The 26209-nt window shown below is 43.8% G+C and overlaps 1 protein-coding gene across 1 annotated transcript in view; it reads left to right on the forward strand.

Moving 5' to 3' along the window:
• The window catches only part of LOC134390120 (receptor-type tyrosine-protein phosphatase gamma-like), a 228059-nt gene that overhangs the window by 196242 nt on the left and 5608 nt on the right, over positions 1-26209 (forward strand). The window contains exons 10-12 of the mRNA XM_063113408.1: positions 1026-1075; positions 2903-3683; positions 20548-20680. Coding sequence (XP_062969478.1) covers positions 1026-1075; positions 2903-3683; positions 20548-20680 — 964 coding nt within the window. The remainder of the gene's footprint in view (positions 1-1025; positions 1076-2902; positions 3684-20547; positions 20681-26209) is intronic.

Genomic DNA, 26209 nt, shown 5'->3' on the forward strand with positions numbered 1-26209 from the left:
GATGAAGTAGTTCTGGAGATGGACGGTAGTGATGATTACACAAAAGTGTGAATGTCTTTAACACTTACTGAACTGTACACTCAGAAATAGTTAAGATGGTAAATTTTATGTTATGCGTATTTCACCACAATTTTAAAAAAATTTAAGTTATATTGTTTAATGATAACATGAAAGAACAGAACTGCAGGAAAAAATGAACACCAGAAAGGGTAATGTATGGTTAATAAAAAAATAATTTGACCATTTAGAACAATAGCAATAACTTACAGGATTTAAAAACCTAAGCAGAAGTAAAATATATGACAGTACACAAAAGTTCAGGCAAATAGAGTTAAATTATTGTACAGTTCTTATATTTTTAAGAAGTGGTGAAAGTACTAATTTAAGGTAAATTAATAAGTTAGGGATGCATATTTGAATCACCAAAAGGGTAATGCAAGAAGTATGACCAAAAATATAATAGAGGAGGAACAATGGAAAAATATGATTCCATTTAAATGAAGTTCAAAAATAGGCAAATCTCTGACAGAGGTCAGAATAGTGGTTGCATTTAGGGGTGAGGCTGGATATTGACTAGTGGGGGTACAAGCAAACGTTTTCTCCAGCAAAGCATTGGAGAACGTTGGTATCTTAATAAGGGTAGTAGCTACACAGAAGTTCACATATGTAGAATCAGTTGACCTATACAGTTAAATCTTGTACATTCTACTGTATGTAAGTTGTACCTCAATAAAATAGAAAACAATAAAAATTAAAAAAAAATTTTTTTTAACTAAAAGCTTAAGATGGGGGACAGCAAACTACAGCCTACAGGCCAAATCTAGCTTTCTGCATGTTTTTGTATGACTCACAAGCTAAGAAGGGTTTTATATTTTTAGATGGCTGGAAAAAAATCTACAGAGAAATAATATTTTGTGACGTGAAAATTATATGTAATTCAGATTTGTGTCCATAAGTAAAGTTTTGTTGGAAGCACAACATAAAGACAATTATTTTATTTACAATGTAGTTTCTTTATTTCTCAGCTAATACCACTCGAATATTCCAAGGGACCAGAATTGTGAAAACAGGAGTGGTAAGTAGAGAACAGGAATTGCTTTGTCATGGCTGGTTGTTAATTTTCATTCAGTTCAAACTGTCACCACGAGGTGGCAGTATAATGCTGTTAAACTGCTCAATGTGAAGAGGTTAAAATAGACAAAAAATGACCTTCCTCACTTTCTATAATTCAGTGAATTACAGTGTTAAAGGGCTACATTGCATAATTTCATCAAGATAAAAATCTAGATTTTTATTTATTTTTATCTGTGGGATCAGTCAGTGCAGGAGCACAAAAGAGTTAATCTATTCCAAGCCCTTAATTTTACATATGGTAAAATTCAGAGGCTGTCACCTGCACAAAGTTATATGCGTTTTCAAATTTCTGGAACCCGAATTAATATCTCAGTTTTTTCATTCCTGGTACAACAAATAATCATAATACTAACCACAATGGTGGTGATGATAATAGTCTGAAATTCATGAAGCAGTTCCGGGTTTCAGACATAGATTCTATTATTTGCTCCTTGTAGCAGCCCACAAGGTTAGTGTTACTATTATTCCCATTTTACAGATGAGGAAACTGAGGCTCAATGAGTTAAAGTAATGTGCCCAGTGTCACGCAGAGAGCAAGTGAGGGCTCGTCAATTCCAGTCCGAGCAGTCTGACTTATCTGTATTGAGTGCCTTGTCCTATATGGCATTTGGCATTTCGTTAACCATCTTCAGAACTCAACTTTGTTAACTTGATCATCCTTACACTACAAAGTTTTCAAAGCAAAATTTGATGATGACAATGTGAAACCTAAGTTGTTCTGGTTATTGTTTTGAACTCTATAAATGATGAGATGGAATTTTGAATTATCTGCCACAGCTTAGAAGAACTAAAGTTAAACTAATAGCTCAAACAATACTTCTTGTTTTCCTAAGATACTTTATGTGCATAAAACCCCACATTTGACTCCACCAATTAGTATGGGGGAAAGAATGAGTTGAGGTTTGGATACAGGCAGCCCTGCCTTTGCACCTTCCTGGCCATGCACCCTTAGGTAAACTCTTTCACATTGCTGTGCCTCAGTTTCCTCACCTGCAAAATGGGGGGGGGTAATCATGCCTGCCTCCAGGTTAGCATGGAAAGGCGTGGCACATAGTTGGCACTTGTTAAATGGAACTCTTGTTATTGTTGTTGATGTTATTTTCATCCATATGGGCATAGATTTCACCATGGAGCAACCCAGAGACTCTGAAAGATATAGTTACTATGTAGCACCCAACATGGAGATGCAAGGGTGTAAACTATTTCCCAGAGCTTGGAGTGCAAAGGATGGCTCCTGCTGCTGACTCGGCCTCTGCAGACCTGGACAGGTCACTTTCCCTCTCAGTCCAACCACTTCTTCACTGTGAGATGGTGGAGTTGGACCAGATCCTCCAGGGCCTTTCCAAACCTAAGAGCTGAGTATTCTCCACAAATGCCAGTGACATAAAAGCAAGGGGCCCCTGCCTCTTCCATTGTCACCCCAAGAACAGTTGAGCATCTGAGTTGCCAGTTTATTATTTACTGGTTGTTTATCTTTAAGCCAACTTCGATGCTACTTTTTTTGCCACTCAGCCTCATCCTGAGCAATATCAGTGAAAAGTTGAGTTTGATGAACTAGTAAAAATTTTTAATGCACTCAGAATAATTGTAAAACCACTAAAATAAGAGTTGGTTACCCATGGAACACCTCACATCAATTTTTCTTGGGAAACTCCATAGGATAGGTGAGTGACATCCTTTGAGGGTCACAACCAGAGCCTCCTTCCCAGTCCTAATTACTCTGCTTTTTTCCTGCCCCTTCTCCAAACTTCCGGGTCCCCCTTTCAAGCCCACAGCGTCTCCTGCCTCTTCTGCCGACATGGCCCCCATCAGCTCGGGGTCTTCTACCTGGACATCCTCTGGCATCCCCTTCTCCTTTGTTTCCATGGCGACTGGGATGGGCCCCTCCTCCAGCGGCAGCCAGGCAACAGTAGCCTCGGTGGTCACCAGCACTCTCCTTGCCGGCCTGGGGTTCGGCGGTGGCGGCATCTCTTCCTTCCCCAGCACGGTGTGGCCCACACGCCTCCCGACAGCAGCCTCAGCCAGCAAGCAGGCGGTCAGACCAGTCCTTGCAACGACAGAGGCCTTGGCTTCTCCAGGGCCGGACAGCGATTCTGTACCAACCAAGGACAGTGAGGGTGCAGAAGAAGGGGACAAGGATGAGAAAAGTGAGAGTGAGGACGGGGAACGGGAGCATGAGGAGGATGGAGAGAAGGACTCCGAGAAGAAGGAGAAGAGTGGAGTAACCCATGCCGCCGAGGAGGGGAACCAGACCGAGCCCACCCCCACACCCTCCTCTCCCAACAGAACTGCCGAGGAGGGTGGGCATCAGACTATATCTGGGCACGAGCAGGACCACACTGCCCTCCCCACAGACCAGCCGGGCAGAAGGAGGGATGCCGACCCAGGCCTGGACTCTGATTCGGTCACTTCCACCCAAGTGCCCCCCACAGTCACAGAGGAACATTATGCAGGGAGTGATCCCAAGAGGCCTGACATGCCATCTAAAAAGCCTATGTCCCGAGGGGACCGATTTTCCGAGGATAGCAAATTTATCACTGTTAATCCAGGTAAGTGGTGCTGGTCCTCATTTGAGCTACCATGCTGCTTGTGAACAGTCTTACTCTGTTTTTGAAAAAGTGGGGGTAGGTGCCGAAGATTCAAAAAATGCTTAATATTCTCATTATTGTATATGTCGCTGATATAAAAGAGGGGTGTGTGTGTGTGTGTGTCCTTATTTTATTCTAAGAAGAATAACCCACTCTCTTATCTTTACTGGAATAAGTCTTTCATTGATATTTGTTTCCATGCCTCACAGTAACTCCAAGGACTTCATCTAGACAATGATAAAAGTTAACAAAAAAGACGTCAATCTTAAGAAGTTTATTCACTAAGATTTCATTCCTTATTATTCATTTATTTAACACATCTATTTATGGGCAGCCAGTTTTGTGCCAGGCACTGAGCTAGGTCTATACCAGGCACGGTCCCTGCCTTTTGCAGCTCATAGTATAATGGGAAGACAGATAACAGACGGCAGCTAGCTAGCATGCATGCCTGAAAGTTAGGTAGCAGGAATGTGAGAAAGCAAGCAAACTAGATAGTTAGCTGGCAAGCCAGAAAACTAGCAAACTTCAACTTTTTTTAAATTGTGAAATGGTAAAAGAGGGAATGAACAGGCTGCCATCAAAGAGAATTATGGGAGGACAGGGACCTACCTTAACTACGAAAGGCCAATCTGGAGAAGTGACATGTGTGTTGAAATCTCAAGAACGAAAGCCTCCAGCATAAGGAAAGCTCATATTAGCCCATGCTCCTCACCTAAGAAATATGGTTCTCTATTCCAGAGCTCCCATTTGTGTGTGAATTACCCAGTTTATCGACGGTGAGACCAGGGTATGGCTGGTCTGGCCTCGCTTGCTGCAGTCCTCATCTCACTGTTACCAGTGGCAGTTTTATTGCTTATATTCCCACATCTTAATGAACCATCCTGATAGTTTCTGCAAGGGAGCTGTAAGCATGAGGGGTTGTTATTGTTGTGAGGGGTTTTCTTAATAAGAAATTCTTCATTTTGCCAGACTACAAGATGTTTAGCAACAATTTTTTTTTGCGTCTAAGCTGTTGTAGAGTTATGAGTGCAAAAAAAAGCAACTAGTAAATATTTATTTGCTTTTGCACTTGTAAACATTAAAATTCATCTAAAGCTGAGATCTCGTATGTTAAGATACAACTTAGAATAAATTTTCATGTTTTGAATTACTTTCCTCTTAAAGCTCGTATGAACTAATTTTTAGAAGTGGGGTCTCCTATGGGTGTTGCTCAGTTTTGTTGTGGTTTTGGGGAAAGGTACAGAGTAGCCTTGTAGGAAATTGAGTGAAGGAAATATGGGGCCACTTGTGAAGCTATTCCTGTAGGAACAGTGACTTTCCCTCTAGGAATGGCTCTGGAAAACATTTAATTTCTCGCATTCGAAGATATTAAAGAAATATTTATGGCATGCCCACTGGATACCAGAAACTGGGGTAAGGTTTTGGGGGTAGAATATAGATCAGGACAGACTTCTGTTCTCCTGGAGTTTACATTCTAGTGGGGGAGCTTGAGAATATTCCAGTAAATAAATGCACAAGTTTAAGTAGCATTGAATGCTAGAGTCAGGGAGGAGGACAGTGTAGTACTGCTGAGTGGTCAAGTATGACATTTGAGCATATCCAAGCGGTGAGAAGGAGCTAGCCGGGCAAAGATCCACAGAAGAGCATTCTAGGCTGCAGGAACAGTAGGTCCAGAGACCCTAAAGTGGGGATTAATTTGGATCAGTTGAGGAGCTATCAGAAGACCAGTGTGGTTGGACCATAAGGAGTGAGAAGAGGGTAAGGGATGATTTCAGAGACTAGAAGAGCTCAGATAAGGAAGGGGCTCATCGACCATGCTGAGGATTTGATTCTACTTGAAATGGGAAACCAGTGACAGATTTTCAGCAGGGAAGTTACTTACCTAATTAGCTTTTTGAAAGATCATTTGGGTCTCTGCATGGAGATTATATAGGGGCAAGAGTGAATGCAGAAAACCCAGCTGGGAGGCAATGGTGATGGCAGTTTAGACCAGTGTATTTTCTCCAAAGACAAGTGGTGGACTTGGAATTGATTTTCGAGCTTGAGTAGTTCAGCCTCTGGACTAAGGGCTCTAGCAAGGTGGTATTCTCAGCTTGCTCCCGTTAAACATTTCTCTGACCACACTCCTGAAAAATATGGCTGCTAAAAGTTTAGGTTGGGAGTATTTACAACTTGAGAGACTGGAGAGAGGCAGGGACTGGGAATACTCCAGGTAAGTGGAAATGAATTATTGCCATTGGAGTCATTCCAGATTCCAGGGAAAGGGGAGAAGGAATAGATGGTAAAGCCTGAGGATTCCTAACTCCAGGTATGGGGCATATGGGTCTCCAGCTTCAACCTTCAGGTATCTGAGAGCATCTACAAGCTTGGCAGAGTGACTTTTGGAGTCAGACCAACCCCTTATTCACTCAGGTCCTCAGTCAAATCTTTGCTCAGTGTTCTAATCTGTAAACTAAGGGGACAATGACAGCCCTTAGTGCAGAAGGTGGTGTGGTTAAACAGAGTCACCCTTGTTGTCATTGACAAGGAGGAAGGGAGCTATCAGCAGCTCAAATGCTACACAATAACTGTATTAGTCCATTTCTGTTGCTTATAGCAAAATACCCGAAACTGGGTAATTTATAAAGAAATGAAACTTGTTTCTTACAGTTTGGGAGGCTGGGAAGTCTAAGGTCTAGGAAGCACATCTAGTGAGGGCCTTCTTCTGGCTGGGGACTCTCTACAGAGTCCTATGGCAAACAGGATGTCACATGGTGAGAGAGTTAATCTGCTCACTTGCTCTCCTTTTAAAGCCATCAGAAACACGCCCATTGCTCCATAAATGGAACAATCTTTTACAAGGGCATAGTCCTCAAAATCTAATCATCTCTTAAGGGCCCCACCTTTCAAATACCATAATTGAAATTCTCACCCTCTTAACACTGTTACAATAAAGGTCAAATTTCCAATACATGAACTTTTGGGGGATACATTTAACCCACAGCATTAACAATGGTGACCATGATGAAGCCCCCAACAGGTCTTTCTTTTGCAATTGGCCGTGGACATTAAAGAGCATGCTGAGACTGGTTCCCAGTTAGCTGACATTAGAAATGACCTCCAGGAACTCCCAATACATCCACAACACTTGTACATCAGAGTTTCTCCCTCATCACCTTCAGGTCAGTGGGAAGGTCCTTTTCTTCCTAAAGCAATAAAAGCTCTTCCTTTAGAATTCCAGGTAATTCAAATTTGAAAGTGGTGGTGGTGATTGTTTAAGCCAGAGATGAGCAAACTTTTTCAGCAAAGTGCCAGAGAGTAAATATTTCAGCTTTGCAGGCCATAGGTCCTGGTTGTAACTCTTCGATTCTGCCTTGTAGCATGAAAACAGCCAATACATAATTAGTGGATATGATTGTATCCTAATAAAACTTTGTTTACAAAAGTAGGTGGTGTAACTAATTTGGTCCACAACCTGTCATTTGCTGACTGCTGGCTTATGCGGAAATGTGTGTGTGCCTGTTGGTTAATAAAGGATATCAGTAACTTGAGGGTAAAACCATCAAACCATACATCAACTCAGGATCCCCCAAAGTTTCTCTGTGCTTCCATCCAACCCATCCTTTCCCCCCATCTGCCTCTAGCTTGTTATTTTAAATCACCATCATTTTAATGTTAGTGGTGATTTATTTTAAAGGCTTTGGGTGTACGTTTGTTTAAATCTGTTTCACATTTTTTTTCCATATTAAGTAAAAATTATTTTAATTAATATTTAGTCTCTTTGAAAAAAAGTGATAATGTTTACAGTTACAAACTATATTTATATAAATATCTCCAAAAGGCTTGTTTAAATTCTGTTGATGTTTGAAGCTTTTTAAAGTACAATGAGTAGTAGCTTTAGTATTAAGTCCCACAGGAGGAGTAAAAGGGACTCCTTCTGTTCAAGAAGTAGCAAACTTAGACACCTACAGAAATCACACAGGTAATGTCAATAAGATAAAAGGACCAGGTGTTAGACGTTAGGGACATCAGTGAGGACTGGAGCAAACGAGAGCTCATGTCCTTCATGAAGACTGGAGCTAACAAGGGAGCTCATGTCCTTCATGAAGACTGGAGCTAACAAGAGAGCTCATCGGTGAGGACTGGAGCAAACAAGAGAGCTCATGTCTTTTCTAAAGAGGGCCATCTCACTCAGTTTCAATTGATTATTATCAGTAAGAATGCCCAGTGAGACAGAAATCCAAGGTTTTGTGCAGAATTCTGTAATTTTTAAGTGAGTTCAAATTTTAAAAACAATTTTTTTAATATGTGCCAAACTAAACACCTGGACTAGGTAGGAAGCTTGACCTCTGCTGTAGTGTTGGCTGCTATAGTTTCAATAGCCCTGGAAGCCTCTCAGAAGGATCTGGAGGCCTCTGTGCAGCCACTCCCTCTCACCAAGCCTTTTCTTGTATCTATTTAGTGCAAATTCTGAACTGGATGTGTGCTACATGGAAATCCAGTATATGCTCCCTCCCTCAGCCTCAGGAGCCACAGCCTGAACATGGAGGTAGACCCAGAGCCAGTTTATGCAATAAAATGTTCTTGGGTTGGTATGCAGTACAGCATGCCCCAGCCACAACATTTCAGAGTAGGCATGGTCTACAAACTCATGATGTAGTGCTGGGGTTTTCCATTTTCTCTAAATCAAGGCAACCCCTTTTTTTTCCCCCCAAATTAAATCTTGCTCAGAACCAAAGGATATAAACACTCATTCACTGAAGGCTTACTGGCTGCCTCTTCTGGGTTAGCCCTGAGCCAGTTGCTAAAGGGATGGTCCTGTTCAGGGATCAGCAAACTACAGCCTCTAGGCCAAATCTTGACCATGAGTTGGGAACGGTCAGAGTTGCACAGAGACCCTGGGCTGCTGTTCTGCTTTGAGCCAAATGGAGGGTAGTAAGCTCCAACCACCCCACTTCTTTCAACAAACCCTGAGCTTTGGAACAATCAAGCTCTAAGGAAACCAACTTAAAAACTTTTGATTATAGAAATAATAACACCATCATCAGTTAGTATTTACTCCATGCTGGCTCTGCATGTGCTAAAGGCCAGCTGTATCTGCCACTTATCCTACAGCATTGCCATGAGGCCTGTGCTGTCATTGTTACCATCATGCCAGGGAGGAAACTGAGGCTCAGGAGGTTAAGGAACATGTCCAGGGCCACACAGCACATGGCAAGACAAAGCCCGAACATGGCCTCTGATGCACAGTCCAGGGGAGTTCACTCCAAGTGGTGCTGCCTCTCTCCTGGCTTTCGTGCTCGTTCCCAGAGTGAGCAGCACAAGATGGTTTCAGATGAAACATTAGTTATTATTAGTACCACACTCTCCCGAGTGGGCCACGGGCCGGCCCCTGAAATATTAATTAAGTGAATATTTTAATGTGTATGTTTTAAAAGAGACCAATTTTCCATTTATGGCAGAGGTCCTCAACCAGAGGTGATTTTGTCCCTCCCCCCAGGGACATTTGGCAATATGTGGAAACATTTTGGGCTGTAACAACTGGGGTGGGAGTAGGGGGTGCTACTGGCATCTAGTGAGTAGTGGCCAGAGATGCTTCTGAATGTCACAGCATAGAACAGTCCCCACAGCAAGGAATGATCTGGTCTAAAATGTCAATAGTGCCAAGATTGAGAAACACTGATTTGTAGTATTAACATACAGTTTCCTTTTTGAAGAAGTTTACTTGAGGAAAAAAAGAGTAAATTTAAAGAAAAAATGAGTAATAGTACAGGTTCATGAAGATAGGGCAGAAGGTTGGGAACAATATAGTATCAATTATATCAGGCACTTGTATGGCCATGGCTGAAAACTATTTCCTTTCTCAAGAGATGTTTTTCAACATCTTTTTCAAGAAATGAATTCCAAGAGATATTTTCCTTTTTCAAGAGAGATTTTCTTTATAATTCTGCTTGCCTCTGCTCCAGGCTGTCATCTTCTGGGCATGTAGGCAGGAACTAGCTCAGGGTAGCTTGAAGGGGTTATTCAGCTGCTGATATGGTTTAGTTTCCTTATGTATCTGGGTTCTTGGAAGTTTCTGTCTCCTGCTGAGTGATCTTTGAACTAGAACAGATTATAAATGTCTTAGTGTGGAAAACCAGACTCCACCGAGGACAAGTAAGTTTCCAGAGAGGTTGGAGTCAGGAATTCAGGTTGTAGGAGGCAGCATATATGATGTAAAATAGTGTACAGCTTCTGTCCCTGATTCATTTCAGAAACATGTGATATTGCAACCAAGTGTCTGTGGTGGCAGTCTGGTAGGTTAGAACTGGCCGTATTTATGTCAGCACCACGCTCAGCCAGTGAGCGAACCGGCCATCCCTATATGGGATCCGAACCCGTGGCCTTGGTGTTACCAGCACCACACTCTCCCGAGTGAGCCACGGGCCCGCCCGGTTGAACTGGCCGTATTTATGGAGCTTGGAATTAAGTTAGTATTTATCAGACACCCTCAATTTTCCAACACCTAATTGAAATAGAGATGACAGAGTATCGTTTGATCGTTTGAGTCTGGTGAATTAAGCTCTACATGAAGTGGTATGAGAGTGCTTATTCCCAAGAACTGCAGGCAGTGATATAAATGGAAATGAATGACGCTCTCATCCAGCTCACACATGTTTACACAGAACCAGTGTCCTGTTGCAGGAGAATATATGTTATAATAATTATGTATTATATAACTGCCAAACAATCACTTCTCTGCAGCAGTGTTTAGGTAACGTCAGGGGTTCAGAAAAATAAAGGCAAATTTTGTGGCCCTGCAAAAAAGCAGGCACCTATCACTTCACACCCATTAGGATAGCTCAAAAAAACAGAAATTAACAAGTGTTAACAAAAATGTAGAGAAATGGGAACCCTTGGTGCGTCGCTAGTGGGAATGTAAAATGTATGGCAGTTCCTCAAAAAACTGAATATAGAATTACCATATGATCCAGCAATTCCACTTCTGGGTATATACCCAAATGAATTGAAGGCAAAGTCTCAAAGAGGTATTTGTATACCCATGTTCATAGCAGCATTATTCACAATAGCCAAAAGGTGGAAGCAACTCAGGTGTCCACCAGTGGATGAATGGATGAATACATAAAATGTATATATACACACACAATGGAACATAATTCAGCCTTACAGAGGAGGAAACTGTGACATGCTACCATGTGGATGAACCTTGAAGACATTATGGTAAGTGACACAAACTACTCACAAAAGGACAAATACGAGTACTGTATGATTCCATTTATATGAAGATCCTAGAGTACTGAGACTCATAGAGAAAGAAAGTAGAATGGTGATTGCCAGTGGCTGGGGAAAGGAGGGAATGGAGTTGTGGTTTAATGGATATAGAGTTTCAGTTTTGCAAGGTGAAAAAGTTCTGGAGATCAGCTGCACAACAGTGTGAACATACTTAAACATTAATGAACTGTACACTTAGAAATGGTTAAGATGGTAAATTTTGTGTTATGTGTTTTTTACCACTCTATTTTTTAAAAAGCAGCCACCTTAATTCACAGATGTGGGCAGTTTTTAACAAGTGGTGTTACTCAGAACAAATGCAGTGAAGTTGCCCACGATGGAAACAGGCTATAAATTTATGGGTATGCAGATCATCCTTCTCTTTATCTTTCTTGAAAAGGAAAGAATCTTGTTTTTCCCTACTCCAGATAGTGTCCTCTCAGATCCAAGCTAGGTTTAGTCTTGACAGCTAGAGGCTCCTGTCCTGTAGCAGAAGTTAAGCCCTTACGGTAGGGTAGGAAGCATTTCAGATGGGTCCATCTGATGTATTGCTGCCTGTAGCATTTATAGTACATTGTGCTCCGTTTTTATTTGCTTCTACTGGGATGAGAGCCAAGCCAGTAAAAGGCAAACAGCATTAATTCAGTGATGACATATGCCACTGAAAACTGTTTTTCTTTTCTTTTTTTAAAAATTTTTTTAAAAAGCAGAATGGAGGCACTTTACTCAGATTCTGTTGGGTGCTGAAATAGAAACTGGGAAGAGGAAAGGCAGTGGGAAGGTCGTTAAGCCTTACCTTTCTCCTGCATATGCTCAGAGAGGGTTAGTTAGCATTTTGCCCTCAGTGTCATTTGGAAGGTATTTCTGAAGCAGGCTCATCCTTTGGGTCTAGGCCCTGGCTGGCCTCACATCTTCTGATCCTCCTAGCGGCTGTCATCTGCACTTCCACATCCATGGAGAGAGTAGTGGGTAACTGTTGATACCCCTTTTCCCAGTTTCATCCTCTACACACAGATCAGCAAGGTGCAGCTCTGGAAAGAGTATGAAAAAGGTCTAAATTCATTGAGGAAAACGGACCATGTTATATATGCAGAGCAAGAGCATGGTTCATTTCGAATTGGTTGAAAAATAAAATCTCTTCAAAAACAAATTGAATTGGGGAAAGCTGCTTTGTGCAGAAACAGCCTCTTCTCTTGAGCCAGGTTAGTGATATCAGGATCATGGTCAGGAGTTTATTAAACCATAATTTTTGCTTCTGATCTGGAGGCCATTTTAAAAGTCCCAAGTTAGTGGTGTTCTGCCAATTCATTGGATTAGAGTGCCATTCCGCAGATTGGAACTAGGTTGGCTAGAGTAAGCTGGTAGTAGGAGTCGGGAGAGGAAAGCCTGTTTGGTGTGTGACATTAGGGAGTAGTGGCAACTGTGGCAAACGAGTGAGACACATCCTGTCTGAAGGGAGTATGCTGCTTGGTTCCAGTTGATGTTTGCCATGTGGGAATTCAGACTTTTGTTGCCAACATTTCCAGTGGAAGCTTCCATTGCTGATTTTTATGTGAACTCTTTTGCTTATTAAGTGTGGGCAGCTAACTCACAATTAAAAAATAATTACTGAGGGAGGGGTACCAAACCAAACACATCTGGGTTGCCAGCTTTACATCCTGTGGCAGGCAGGTATCGAAGGGCTAGTTCTGCTGGGAAAACTTTGTCATCTAGATGAGCGAGAGATGGAGATGAGGAGCTACATTAAACCACAGGTCCTATGTTTATCTTGTTGTCAGGATTTGTGCACCATGGAGGGAAGAAAACCCTCCAGTAAGTGGGTACCCCAGTTCTACTGGACCCTTCAGAGGCAACTGGGCTACAGGCAGTGCCCTGTGTAAACATGTACTGCTCCTAACAGTTGGGAGTGTCTAATTTTATCATACTGTCAGCATTGTTGCTTGGTTCCATTGAGGGGAAGAGAACGAACATTTCTTGGGCACCTCCTCTGTGTCAAGCACTGTGCTTACTGCCTGACTGACCAGGAGCAGTTTCATGAGCATGCAGCCTGGGCACTCACACAGGGCCTGTGCTTGCTGTCATGCTCTACCATCACTTTCTTGAAACTCTAATAGTTCTTGAACAAGGGGCCCCATGATTTCATTTTGCATCTGGTCCTCTAAATTATGTGGCCATAACATAACACAATCTGCTTCACATAGATTATCTTATTCAATCCTCATGACTCCCTTGAGAGGTGAGATGAGTGTTATCATCTGTCTCCCTTTGATAGAGGAGGGACCAGGGGCTCAGAGACAGGCAGTCATTTACCCCAAGCCATACAGCTAAAAAGCCCTAAGCCAGAATTTGTACCCAGATCTGCCTGACTCTGATGTGCAGGATCGTACCCTTGTGGCATGCTGCCTCAGTTGTATTGAAAGGTTTATAGTATATTCTGGTCTCTGGAGGCCTTGGCATGGGGAAGATTGTTGGGGGGCTGAGGGCACAAGAGAGGAGGGTATATACTCAGCCAGTACAGCGTGTGTGTGTTCCTAGTAGTTTCTAACAGTTTGCTGTTGTATTAGGGTCACAGGTTGAGTGAGGTAGCAGGACAAGTATTTCTTCTGAAGAACAACAAGAAGTATGGTGTAGTCTTGTATCAGGGCAAACTTTGAGGTTCTAGCTCTTTACTGGCAATTTCATCACAGCCAGCCCCCTGTGCTGATGCCCAGCATGCCTGAAGTTCTGTACAGTTGCCACATGTGCACTCAGATGTTACAGGGAGGAGTCAGATTTGGCAAACTCCCAGTGAATGCTCACCACCTGTCTGGTACAGTGTATGTTGGCAAGGAAGAGTGTGATGATGATGCTGGTGATAATGATGGTGCTGCCTATGATGGTGGATTAGTCTGATTGTGTTGCTTATAACAAAATATCTCAAACTGGGTAATTTGTAAAGAAAACCAAATTTATTGCTTACAGTTTCAGAAGCTGGGAAGTCCAAAGTCCAGAGAACACAGCTAGTAGCTAGTGAAGGCCCTGGTGGTGGTGACAGTGACCCAGGGGTCTCATGTGGCAGAATATGGCAAAGCAGAGAGAGAGTGAGCTCCTCATGCACTCTCCTTTTAAAGCCATCAGAACCACGCCCATGACCACCATTTTTAATCCATTCGCTAGGCATGGTCCTACAATCTAATCACCAAGAGGCCCCACCTAGCAATTACCATAATAGAATTTCCCACCCTCTTAACAGTCACAGTGGGGATCAAGCTACTAATACATTAAACTTGGGGGACACAATCCATATCATTCCGCCCTTGACTCCCAAAATTTATATCCTTCTCACAGGTAATATATGCATTCCATCCCCAAAGTCTTGACTTGTTTCAACTCAAAACTCTAAAGTGTCAAAAGTTCCATCTATTGGGCCGAGCCCGTGGCGCACTTGGTAGAGTGCTGCGCTGGGAGTGCGGCAACGCTCCCGCCGCGGGTTCGGGTCCTATATAGGACTGACCAGTGCACTCACTGGCTGAGTGCCGGTCACGAAAAAACGACAAAAAAAAAAAAAAAAAAAAAGTTCCATCTATTAAATCAAAATAAGTTATCTACTTCTAAGATACAAATGGTGGGATAAGCATAGGGTACATATTCCCATTCGAAAAGGGAGAAATATGCCAAAAGAAAGGTGTAACAGGTCCCAAACAAGTCTGAAACACAGAAGGGCAGGCATCAAACCTCAAAGCTGGCAAATCATGTACCTGACTCTATGTTTGATGTCCTCTGCACACTAGTGCCCAAGTCCTTGGGCAGCTCTGTTCCTATGGCTTTCCTGGTCTCATGTCACAGTCCAGCTTTCTCAGGCTAGTGTTCCACTGGTAGCTCCATAAGTCTGGGGTCTCCATGGTGGTCTCATGGCTCCACTAGGCATGGCACTGTTGGGGTTTTTCTGCTGCAACTCTGATCCCACATTTCCATTCAGCAGTGCTCCAGCGAAGGCTGTCTGTGGTGACCTTGCCTCTGCAACATATCTCTTCCTGGGACCCCAGGATTTTCCATACATCCTTTGATATCAGGGTGGAGGCTCCCTAGCCTCTATAGCTCTGGCCTTCTGTGAGTCTGCACACCTAACATCATGTGGACGTGACCGAGGCTTCTGGCTTGTGTTTTCCAAAGCTGTGGGTCCAGCCGCACCTGGGGCAATTTAGCCACAGTTGGAACAGCCAAAGCAGCCAGGGTGCTGGAGCTGGAAGCAGCATCCCAGGGTGCTGGAGCTGGAAGCAGAACCCCTCACAGGGCAGCAAGCCTATGGAGGGTGCCTTGGGCCTGTTCCCTGAGACCATTCTGTCTCTCTAGGCCTCTGAGCCTGAAATGGAAGGGTTGACTCCAGAGGCTTCTGCCATGCTTTCAGGGCCTTTCCCCCTTCTCTTGATAATCCCTTTCTTTTGTATTAATCTTCTTAGCATCATTGCATTTTTCTCCTGAAAATGCTTTCTGCTTCTCTACCACATGGCCTGGCTGCAAATTTTCCAAATCTTTACACTTTGCCTCCCTTTTAATTGTACATTCTGGCTTTTTACATCATACCTTTTCTGCCATAACTTAACCTAGGCTGTTGTAAGTAGCTATGCAGCTTCCTGAATGTTTTGGCTGCTTAGAAATTTCTTCTTCCAAATACCCTGGGTCAGCACCTTTAAATTCCACATTCCATAATTCTTTGGGGCAGGAAGAGAATTTGGCTAAATTCCTTGCCAGTTCATAGCAAGGGTGATCTTTGCCCCAGTTTCCAATAAGTCCCTTCTCATTTACATCTGAGATCTTCTCAGAATGGTCTTTACTGTCCATATTTCTATCAGCATTCTGCTCACCAACATTTAACCAGTCTCTAAGAAGTTCCAAACTTTTCTTGTCTTCTAAACTTCCTCTAGCGCTAGGCTTTTTCTAGCCTGCTCCTCTAAATTCTTCCAGCCTCTCCTCAATACCCAGTTCCAAAGCTGCTTCCACATTTCAAGTATTTGTTATAATCAGCACCCCACTTCTCTGGTACCATTTTCTATACTAGTCCATTTCTGTTGCCTATAACAAAATACCTCGAACTGGGTAATTTATAAAGAAAATGAAATTTATTGCTTATAGTTTCAGAGTCTGGGAAGTCCAAATCCAGGGAACAGAGCTGGTGAAGGCCTTGGTAGTGATGACAGTGACCAAGGAGTCTCATGTGGCAGAAAATGGTGGAGTAGAGAGAGCTCCTCATGCACTCTCCTTTTAAAGCCATCAGAACCACACCCATGACCAACATTTTTAATCCATTTACTAGGCATGGTCCTACAATCTGATCACCAAGAAGCCCCACCTAGCAATTACCATAATAGGATTTCCCACCCCCCTGTTAACAGAAAAAAGCTACTAATACATAAAACTTGGGTGACACAATCCATATCATTGGGGGGTGATGATGCTGGTGATGATAATTAATGATGGGGCTACTTATGGTGGTGGGGGGGTGATGGTGATGGTGAGGACAATAATCACAACAGCCAACATTAACCAGGTCCTTATAAGTGCCAGGCAACATTCTAAATGTTTTATATATACTAGCTCATTTAATCCTCACACCACCACAGTGCAGTAGGCAATGTTATTATTTCTATTGGCAAAGGAAGAAACTGAGGCACAGAGAGCTTAAGTCACTTGCCTAGAGTTGCATTGCTAGTAGGAACACAGCTTTATTACTGTTCTTCATGCACAGATGGAAATCAGGCCTGCCTTTGGGGACCTACAGTAATAACAGGGCAATTATAATTGAGTGTGATGTGTGCAGTAAGAGCAGTACAAATGATGATGATGACAATGGTATTTACTTAGCACTTGCTCAATGCCAAGCACACTTTTAAGCATTCTGTGTGCATCTTCTCATTGAATTTTCCCAACATGCCTATGAAGTAGGTTATTTTTATTCCATTTTATAGAGGAAGAGCTCCAGGCCCAAACTGGTTTAAGTTATTGGTCACACAGAAAGTGGCAGAGCCAAGATTTGAACCTGTGATCTTTACTCTGCCCTCCAGAGATAGCACAGTCTGAGGGTTTGGGGAGGCCTCACAGAGAAGGTAGCACCTGAACCAAGATTGAGGGATCAATAAGAGTTTCCAAGTGTAGGAGGGGACTGGCATTCCTGGCAGTGGGAACAGCAAGGACAAAGGCAGAGAGGTGGGACTGGCCCAGCATGGTCACTGATTGGGCAAGTGTGGCTGGAACATGGTGGGTGGAGCAGGAGATGATGCTCTGCTTCTGATGGGCCTTGCTGTCTCTGTTCAGGACTCAGGGTTATCCTGAGGGCAGTGAGGAGCTCCTCAGGAGAGTGACGGGAGCAGATTCCACCTGGAGGTGGAATTCAATTCCAGGCTACTAGAACCATGACGATAAAGCAAGACTGTGAATTTGAAAATGAAATCAACCTTATCATGCCCCACATGGAAATCCAGTAGCACTCCTACTTTTGCCTGGCTTTTATGTAAAAGACCCAAGCAAATCCAACTGCCTGTCATTAGTCAAGGTCGAAATTAAATTGTTGTCAGAATAATTTCCTTAGGTCTCTCACTCACACTGCAACTTGTTGTCAGCCCAAAATCTCTTCCACAGAAACCACCATTTGGGGACTGTTCACAGTGGGATTTCAGATAGTGTTCCATCTCCCTACCTGACCCCATTATTATCTCACATGCCATGAAATGTTAGAAAGAGAAATGACTCAGTCTGGAACCTGACCCAGGCTAGCTGTGACTTCAAGACCCTTATCCTCTTCAGACCTTCATTCTCTTTGCTGACAATAAGGAGTCCATATTGGTGTCCTCTGTGAGAATCTGATGAAGACTTTGAACACTTAACTCGTGGAGGAGGTGCAAGGGACAGGCATAACTGCCAACACAGATGTACATGTGATTTCAGGGACAATGTAATATGCCATTGATCCTCACAACCAGATCGTCATTCCTAAGCCCCTCATGAGGCCCGGAAGTTCTGAAGTTGTCACTGTTTACTGGTTTTAGGATGGCAGAAATACCATGGAGCTGATATTTCCAGTGATTGTTTAGAACTATAAGTGCTTTGGACTTTTATGGCCAAGAGTTTTCAGTGGTTTAGGATGAATAGGACATGGAGTTTGTATTCTATTTAGCAGCATAGGCAAGAATCCTTTACTGTAAGGAGTAGGAAGAGAAATAAGACACTGGGAATCATTTGAATACCCAAGGGCTTTGCAGGTGGATATTAAGTTAATTGGACATGTGGCCTATAATGTCGATCCTCCTGACATTTTTTCCATTAACAGGACCCCCAGGTCTTTGAGACTCCTACCGCCAGCCAGCCAGATAATTGCCTGGCTGGGCTTCCCCTGCTGGGGCCCCACAAAATTATTCTCATTTGCAACTCTCGTTCCTCTGGCCAGTCACTAGAGCTTTGCAATAAACGCATTATGTGGAGGGAGAGAATGCATGTCTGATCCTTGTCTGCCTTGCTTAAAACCCTGCAGTAACTTCCACTGCCCTTATGACTAAAACCAGTTCCCTTAATTCAGCCTTCAGGGCCCTGGCTGATCTGGCTTCCAATTCTCCATTTTGACCCCTCCTCCTCGTTCTTGTACTCTCACGGATTTAACACTCTGTCCAGAACACACATCTTCCTCTGCCCTTAACCTGGCTAACTCCTCTTCATCCTTCAGATCTTGCCCTAAACCCACTTTCTTGGGGAGCCATCCAGAGTCCTGGGCTTGGATAGCTATCCCCTATAGCCCCTTTTGCTTCCCTCGATGCCACGTTCATCACTGTATTCTAATTACTTGATAGTCTGCTGTCTCTCCCTCTTCAATTGATTCCTACCCTGAGGCATAGGGTTGCTCCTGTCTGATGTATGGCTACATCCCTGAGAGAAATGGGCTGGCACAGCTAGGAAGGCACTTCATAAATGGCTAAGTGCTCCAGGGTGGTTTTTAATCAGTGCCTGCCTGCCTCTGTCTTCTTACCTGTGAACTGGGGATGAATTGGCCCCTACCTTTTTCAGACCTGGGCCTGAACAAAGGAGGGGCTTGGTGTAAAAAGTGCATTAGAGGAAACCTGGTGAAACACACTGGAACATACTGCTTTGTGACTCAGGAGTCTTGCCTCTTTAAAAATCTGCTCTCCAAGGCCAATTATGTCTTTCCTGCTCAGCCCACCTTCTCTTGCCTGGAAGCCCTGCCTGATTAGCCCTGCATTTAATCCATCCTGCAGAGGGACACTCTAGGCTGGCGGAATGCTGGCCTCGTTTCTTGCAGAGTAGGAGGAATCCTTGCTGAATACAAGTCAGCCTGCAGCCAGCTTTGGATTTCCAAGGGGCTTCTCTCTACGGTCACAGTTAACCTCTGCTTTCTTGCCACCTACCTCTCATGACGGCCTCTGTGCACCTGTGCTCTTCCCAGCCCCAACACCATACCTGAGCTTCACTTGGGCCACATGGAGGTTTCCAGGCATCTACCCCACAGTACAGGGAGAATAGGATCTCCTGCTGAGGCTTCTGGGAGCTTCTGAAGATACCCGGAGCCTGGAGAGATGGAGGAAGGAGCAGCCTGGGTAAGAGGAATCGGCTGACCAGAGACAATGATGAATCATTTGGCAAACTTTTCCTGTGAACCCCTAAATTGTGGCTACTGTTTAGAGGCAGAGGCGTGCTGGGAGTAGGGTGAGGTGTGGCTTCCTATCTTCAGTTGTCTTGGAGCTTTTGGAAGGATCTGGGGTAGGTGATGAGATCGAAGGAAAAGCTGGCAAACTAGATTTGAGGAGAAAGAGGGTCTCTGGGGATCTGAGTGGTAGGAACTGAGCGGCAGAAGCACCTCAGTGTTCCCACTGGAATGTGCTGCTGTTTGGTCTTAGAGTCAGTAGTTGAGATTCCAGGGTGAGAGTACCATTGCCCTACCTTGAGTCCCATGCCCCCCCGCCTTGGCCAGCAGAGGGGCAGCCCCACATTTGGATGCTGATCCCACTGTGACTGTATGTTAGGGAAAGGTAATTTCCTAAAGCAGAATCAGGATGTAGTTACTACAGAAAGGGGTAAGGGATGCTAAACAGGCAAAGAATAGATGGTCATCATAGTCACAGCTGGTTCTCCTAGTAAAACCCATTGTGCCATTCCCCCTGCTCTCACACTATTGAACCCCGGAGTTCTCTCAGACAGCCACCCCCCAGCCCCCCAGCCCCCTGCTTCTTTCAGAGACTTGAGCACATGTCCTTAGTGCATGCAAAGGACCTTCCAGGTTGGTCATGTTCTTGGAGTAAGGTTGGATGTCTGTGTCTTTTGCACAACTCTCTTTAAAAACATCTTGCACTCCATCTGCAAATCCATCCCGTTGGCAATCACAGATTGCAGCCTGCAGAAGAGGCCCTATTTGGGGTGGGACAGGGTAGGAAATGGTGAGGGCTGCAGATTGCCCCTCCTGTCCCAGGGCAGACCAGAGCAAGCAGCCAGTTCTCCAGAAACCACACAAAACTGGAGTAGAATTCTGCATCATGCTTTGGCTCCTCGGCTCCACTAAACTCTATCCTCTAACTGGGATGGTTTCTCTTTGCAGCAGAAAAGAACACATCTGGAACGATAAGCCGCCCTTCTCCAGGGAGGATGGAGTGGATCATCCCTCTGATTGTGGTATCAGCCTTGACCTTCGTGTGCCTCATCCTTCTCATTGCTGTGCTAGTTTACTGGAGGTGAGTGAGCCAGGCAGCACCTACTGAGTGGATAAGTGGATGTGGGGATCGGCTCACTGGGGAGGGGAAGCCCATGGCCTCTGCATTTAGAAAGGTGAGGCAGCTTGAGTGTTTCTAGTGTTGCCACCTGGGAGAGGACCTGGCAGACAAGGTCTAGCTGGCCCACTCAGTTGGCCTGGCTGCCTTCACTTCTCAGACTAATGTAGAAGGCTTCTGCCCTTTTTCTAACACACTTCACCAGTGAGAAACAGGTGATGTATTTTTATCTCTCCTTCCCTTCTTTCCATTCATTCAATTAATTCTGAGTCCTTACTGTATGCCAAACAGTTTTCTAGGCACTGCTAATACAAAAGTGAGCAAAACATCTGAAAATCCTTGCTCTCGTGGACCTTACATTTTAGTAGAAGAGATAGGCAATAAACAAAGCAAATAACTAAAACATAAAATTCCTGAGATGGTGTTAAGTATGTAATGGAGAAAACTAAATATGGAAAAGGGAGGGTTGTGCTGGGGCTTAGAAGTGAGTGTTTACATTGGTCAAGGAAGGCCTACCTGGGAAATGATATTTGAGCAAAGACCTATAGGAGGAGGGAACCAAATGGGCTCCATCTGAGGTTAGTTCCAAGCAGCGGAAACAGCACGTGCAAAGGCCCTGAGGTGAGCATGCCTGGCCTCTTCTAGGAACAGCCAGGAAGTCAGTGTAGCTATAGCATGTGAGTACAGGGGAAGAGTGGTAGAAGAGGGTGTGAGGAAGAAACAGGGTAGAGGAAGACTAGGTCATGTATAGCCTCATAGGCCACCGTTAACACATTGCCTTTTACCCTAAGATTAGTACGGTTTGGTACGGAAGAATATTGTGATCTGACCTCAAGATTACCTGGCTGCTTGCTGTGTTGAACAGACTGAAGAAGAGCAGGGGCAGAGACCATAGGGGAGACCACTGAACTAGTTCCAGAAGGAAGTGATTGTGGTTCAGATGTGGATAGCAGTGCAGGTGAAGAGAGTCGATTGCATGTAGATATATTTTGAAGGTGGGATCAACAGAATCTGCTGACAGATTGGCTGTGTGTCTTTGGGTCTGTTCTCAATTGGCTGGAACAGGAGAATAAGGAAGGGGTCATGTCAGGCTCCCCCAGGTGACTGACAGTCACTATAGGACTGTTGGTGCTGCAGACCAGCTTGATTGTGAAGTACATTGTGTATAAGGATGAGCATGAAAACACCAGATTCACCTCCATGCCATCCTTTCTCCAGGAGAAAGTGGTTTGCAAACAAATAATTGTCTAAAGGCCTTTGGTAAATTGGGACTGCCTAATGTGAGTTTAACTGGGCATATAAAGTAACAAAGGTCTGTATGGCCAGCTGTTGTCTTTGCTCAGTGCTGTGTGGTTTTTGTCAGACTCTCCCCACATGGGAGCAGAGAGGCCCCACAGCTGCCCTAGGCTGGGTGAGCCTACTTTTGCAATCCCAGTTCAAGGAAGCACCTATACCAAGCAGTTCTAGGGAAAACTTCAGGACTGTTTCTCATTGGTCCACCTTTGGTCTTCTGCCCACCCTTGAACAGATCACTGTGACCAAGAAGGACCATGAACCATGTTGCCAAGCAGGCATAGATACCAGACCAGCCAAAACATAAGTGTTTATTGCAAGCTTCTTGTAGAAACGGGCTGTGTAATGTAGTAAAGATATCTTTAAAATCCTTCCATTCAGGGTGTATTTTCCCTATGGAAAATGACAACTGTTTATACTTCTGAAAAACAGTGAATACAAGTGGAAAATATTAATTGAATAATATATTAATAGTTCATATCTAAAATATTTTTATAATGTTTATATATTTTTTCCCAAAGTTTGGTTTAAAGTAACCAGAGCTTTAAACTTCATCCAGGAGGTTCTTCTGGATTTGAGCTTTTATCAAACTCCTAATGCCAGTAGCACAACAATGAGTGTGAAGGAGAACATTCTTACAGAGCAAGGAAATTATAAGTGAATTAGTGTTAGGTGGATGAGTTGGCTAAGCATGAGAACAACCTAGAGGGGACAGGACCTTTTTACTGTCCAACTTTTTTTTTTTTTAAACATGAAAGAAGGATACATTAGGGAGCACACATAGAAACTTGGTAAATAAAGAAGGGACAAATGTTTCTCTTTGGCAATGTAGTTTTGAAGCTAGAACAACAGTGCTTCTCATTTGCCTTTTGAGGCACAGTGAGAGTGGATGATTGGCAAACAGACTTGACATAAGTAGAGCATTGAGGCAGATCAAAACCTTCTGGAACATTTCCTCAGGTGGCAGGACTGGCACCCGGGGCTTCACACCAGCTCACTGTGGCAGCAATTTCTATCATAACCAAGGACTGATCCTTTGCAGCTATTGTTCTGGTTTCTGAGTGTGTTCACTCGGAGTTGTTGACACTGCAATTTAATGGGTTCATGAAATAGTTGAAAATTAAACCCAAGTTTTCTGAATTCTGTCTCTCCTGAAGTCTCCCACTATACAATGATGTTAGTGCTTGAGAATGTTCAGCAAGTCCTTTTTGAGTGCCAGGCACTATGCCAAGCACTTCAATGGCACAGTCTCATATGATTCTTTCAACAAATCTGAAAGGTAAGTACTATTACTATCTCCTTTCTTTGATCTGCTTCCTTTGGCCAGTAAAGAGAAAGGGAACTAACATTTGTTGAATGCCTGCTGTGGCCCAAGCAGTGTGGCAGATTGTCATCCGTTGTGTTGGTCAGAACCATTTTCTGTTGGAATTGACAGAAATTCATTTCAAACTGCTTTAAGCACAGCAGGGCAAAGTTTGTTGACTCATGGAATTGAATATTGATTCAGGAGCATCAGGCCTGGCTGGATTCAGAAGGTGGAACAAGGACATCAGGGCTTGGCTGGTTTCGTCTGTCTGCTTCTCTTACTCTCAGTCTCCAGGATCTGCTCTCTGTGTGGTCTTCTCTCTTAAGTAGGCCCTCTTACTGTTTCCATATGGTGGCCTCTGTCTCACGTCAGACTTACATCTGTACATCCCACTGGAAAGGGAATTTCTTTTCTCTAATACTTCAGTTAAGTCCCAAGATGGCATCTCGTATGACTGACTCAGGTCGTTTGTTCATCCCCAGAGTCTTCTGGTGGCCAGAAGGATGGAATACTCTTGTCGGGCTAGGTCTTATGTTTAATTCTGGAGCCCAGAAGTCATTGCTATGTAGTTTAGAAGGCTCAGCTAAGTGGGCTGTTATTTAAGAAATTATAAACCTGTTTCTATTGCATGGGCATTGGACCCATGGGCAGGTTCCTACTGTGTGTGCAATGCTTACAGAATTCCTGCCCTACATTATGCTGGGCCTGCTGATTCAAGGGTGAGGTCCCTTTGCCTCACAGTGCATTGGAAGAGACAGAGGAGTAAATATAATAGAGTGGATGTGTTTGGAGAAAGGTAAGTCCATGTTGCTATGAGAGCAATAGGCAGAGCTTCAGCCCAGCCTGAGAGGGGGATTGGGGTCATGAAAGTCCCCCTGGAGGATCTGATGTCCAAGCTGGGTGTTGATGCACAGGCAGCCAGGTGAAGAGGGTATGGAGGAATGAGGCTGAAGAGAGAAAGCCTGGCCTCCTGCAAGCAGACACACGCAGTTCAGTGTTGGTGGGAACAGCATATGGGAGCAGAGTGGTGACAGCAAGGGCCTGATCATGAAGGCCCTGGATGCCACCCGAAGGGATATGTGCCTTACCATGAGGATGACTGAAGGTACCAAAGTTGCAGGAGGGCAAGATCAGAAAGAGGCTATACTGCTAAGTGGTGAAGTAGGAAAACGGGCCCAGAGTCATACAGCTTGGATTTGGTTCCAAGTTCTACCACACTCACTACCTGTGTAGCCATACAGTGTGTATTCTTAACAGGGGTGTCAGCATCCCCAAAGGGGTAAAAATTGGCTATGGGGAGGTGGGAAAACTTACTTATTTTGTGTATAAAGCACAGATATACCTATAGTACACACACAGATATACTGCGTACTAGTGGTATTAAAATTGCATTGGGAGTGGGCGATTAGGAAAAATGTCTATAAAGGCCCCCTAAGGCAAATACCAGTGAAAAATGGGTTGAGAAACACTGACTTAGACTAAGACTTCACCAGCTTCAGTTTCCTCATCTGCAAAATGGGGTCAAGAATTGTGCCACTGGGGCTACATTTAGGATCCAGCACAAGCTGTGGGAAATGCTTGTTCTGGTTCCTGGCATATGGTCCATTTGCAGACGTTTGCTGTGGTATTATACCAGGTCTGACTTCAGGGAAAAATAGGAATTTAATTCTGCGGCCTGGTGTGCCTAAAAAGAATTGGTTTTTTAGTAAAGAAAATCAAATTTAAAGAGGTAGGTGAATATTGTCCCTTACATGTAATCACACTGTAGCTATACACAATTTCCAGTATGTCTAGGACATAAACTATGCTTGAAGATAACTTTTGGAATAATCTTTTTAAGTTCATTCTTCTGGATGATCTCAGTTGTGCAAAATCTTTATCCTAGAAATAGCTAAAAGTTATCTGTTTGAAGCTAAATATAGTGTAAATGTAGGTTAGCCAACTGAGCAGAACCACTTTGGGCCAAAAAAAGGAAAGGGGTTATTATAAAGTTAATGAAATTGGTTTGGGGGATGCTCTTAATTGGCCTAAAGGCAATTCCAGAGGAGGACATCCCTAAGTAACTAGGTTAAAGACATGACCCCACCCCCTACCCCCAGGGAAACTACCGCGAAGCCCTGTGTCCAGCCTCATTAATTCAGGTTGGCTGTGCCATTTGCAGCTGCAGCAGACATACCCCAGCTCCCCAGTGGCCTCACAACACACAAAGGTTTATTTCTCACCCATGTGAAGTCTGACAAGGTTGGGCAGCCCTCCTCCACCAGTGGCTCCTGTTTCTGGAGCACATGTCCCCCAGATCACTGCAGCAGGGCTAGAAAAATCAAGGAAGCACCCAGCTCTCCACTGCTTGGCCGGGAAGTAGAATCCTTCACTCCCATTTGCTCACTACTGGCCACAGGTGATCGCACAACTCCAGGGACACAGATGAGGTAGGGGAACACAAAGGTATTTATGAAGCACTGCTCCAAGTATCCTTAAATATTTAGATCAATAGGCATCATTGGGTTAAGAGTATGTTTCTTGAAAGGACTAACTAACAATCATTCATCTCATTACTTCCAATTTGTCTGAAACTAAAAAATAGCGGTAGAGACCTCAGATATACACAGTCCCATTGGGGACTATTTCAGTAGCATTTTTACAGGCAGCAACGTGGATCTTCAGGGAGAAATTTATTTTTAAATATTATTAGCTGAGATGTTACAGGTATGATGCTATAGTTCTTCCTTTAATGTTCCTTGCAAAGGTCTGCCTGGAAGAGATGTAGGAACCAGAATCCGTAACAATGCCCAAGTTGCTATGAAGCTAGGAAGAAATGCATGCAAAGTAATTTTGGACAGGGGGCAGGGTTGTGGGGCAGCTAATAAAAACAAAAACAGCTAACATTACAGCTT

Source organism: Cynocephalus volans, chromosome 11 (assembly GCF_027409185.1).
Source record: "Cynocephalus volans isolate mCynVol1 chromosome 11, mCynVol1.pri, whole genome shotgun sequence".
Taxonomy (NCBI): Eukaryota; Metazoa; Chordata; class Mammalia; order Dermoptera; family Cynocephalidae; genus Cynocephalus; species Cynocephalus volans.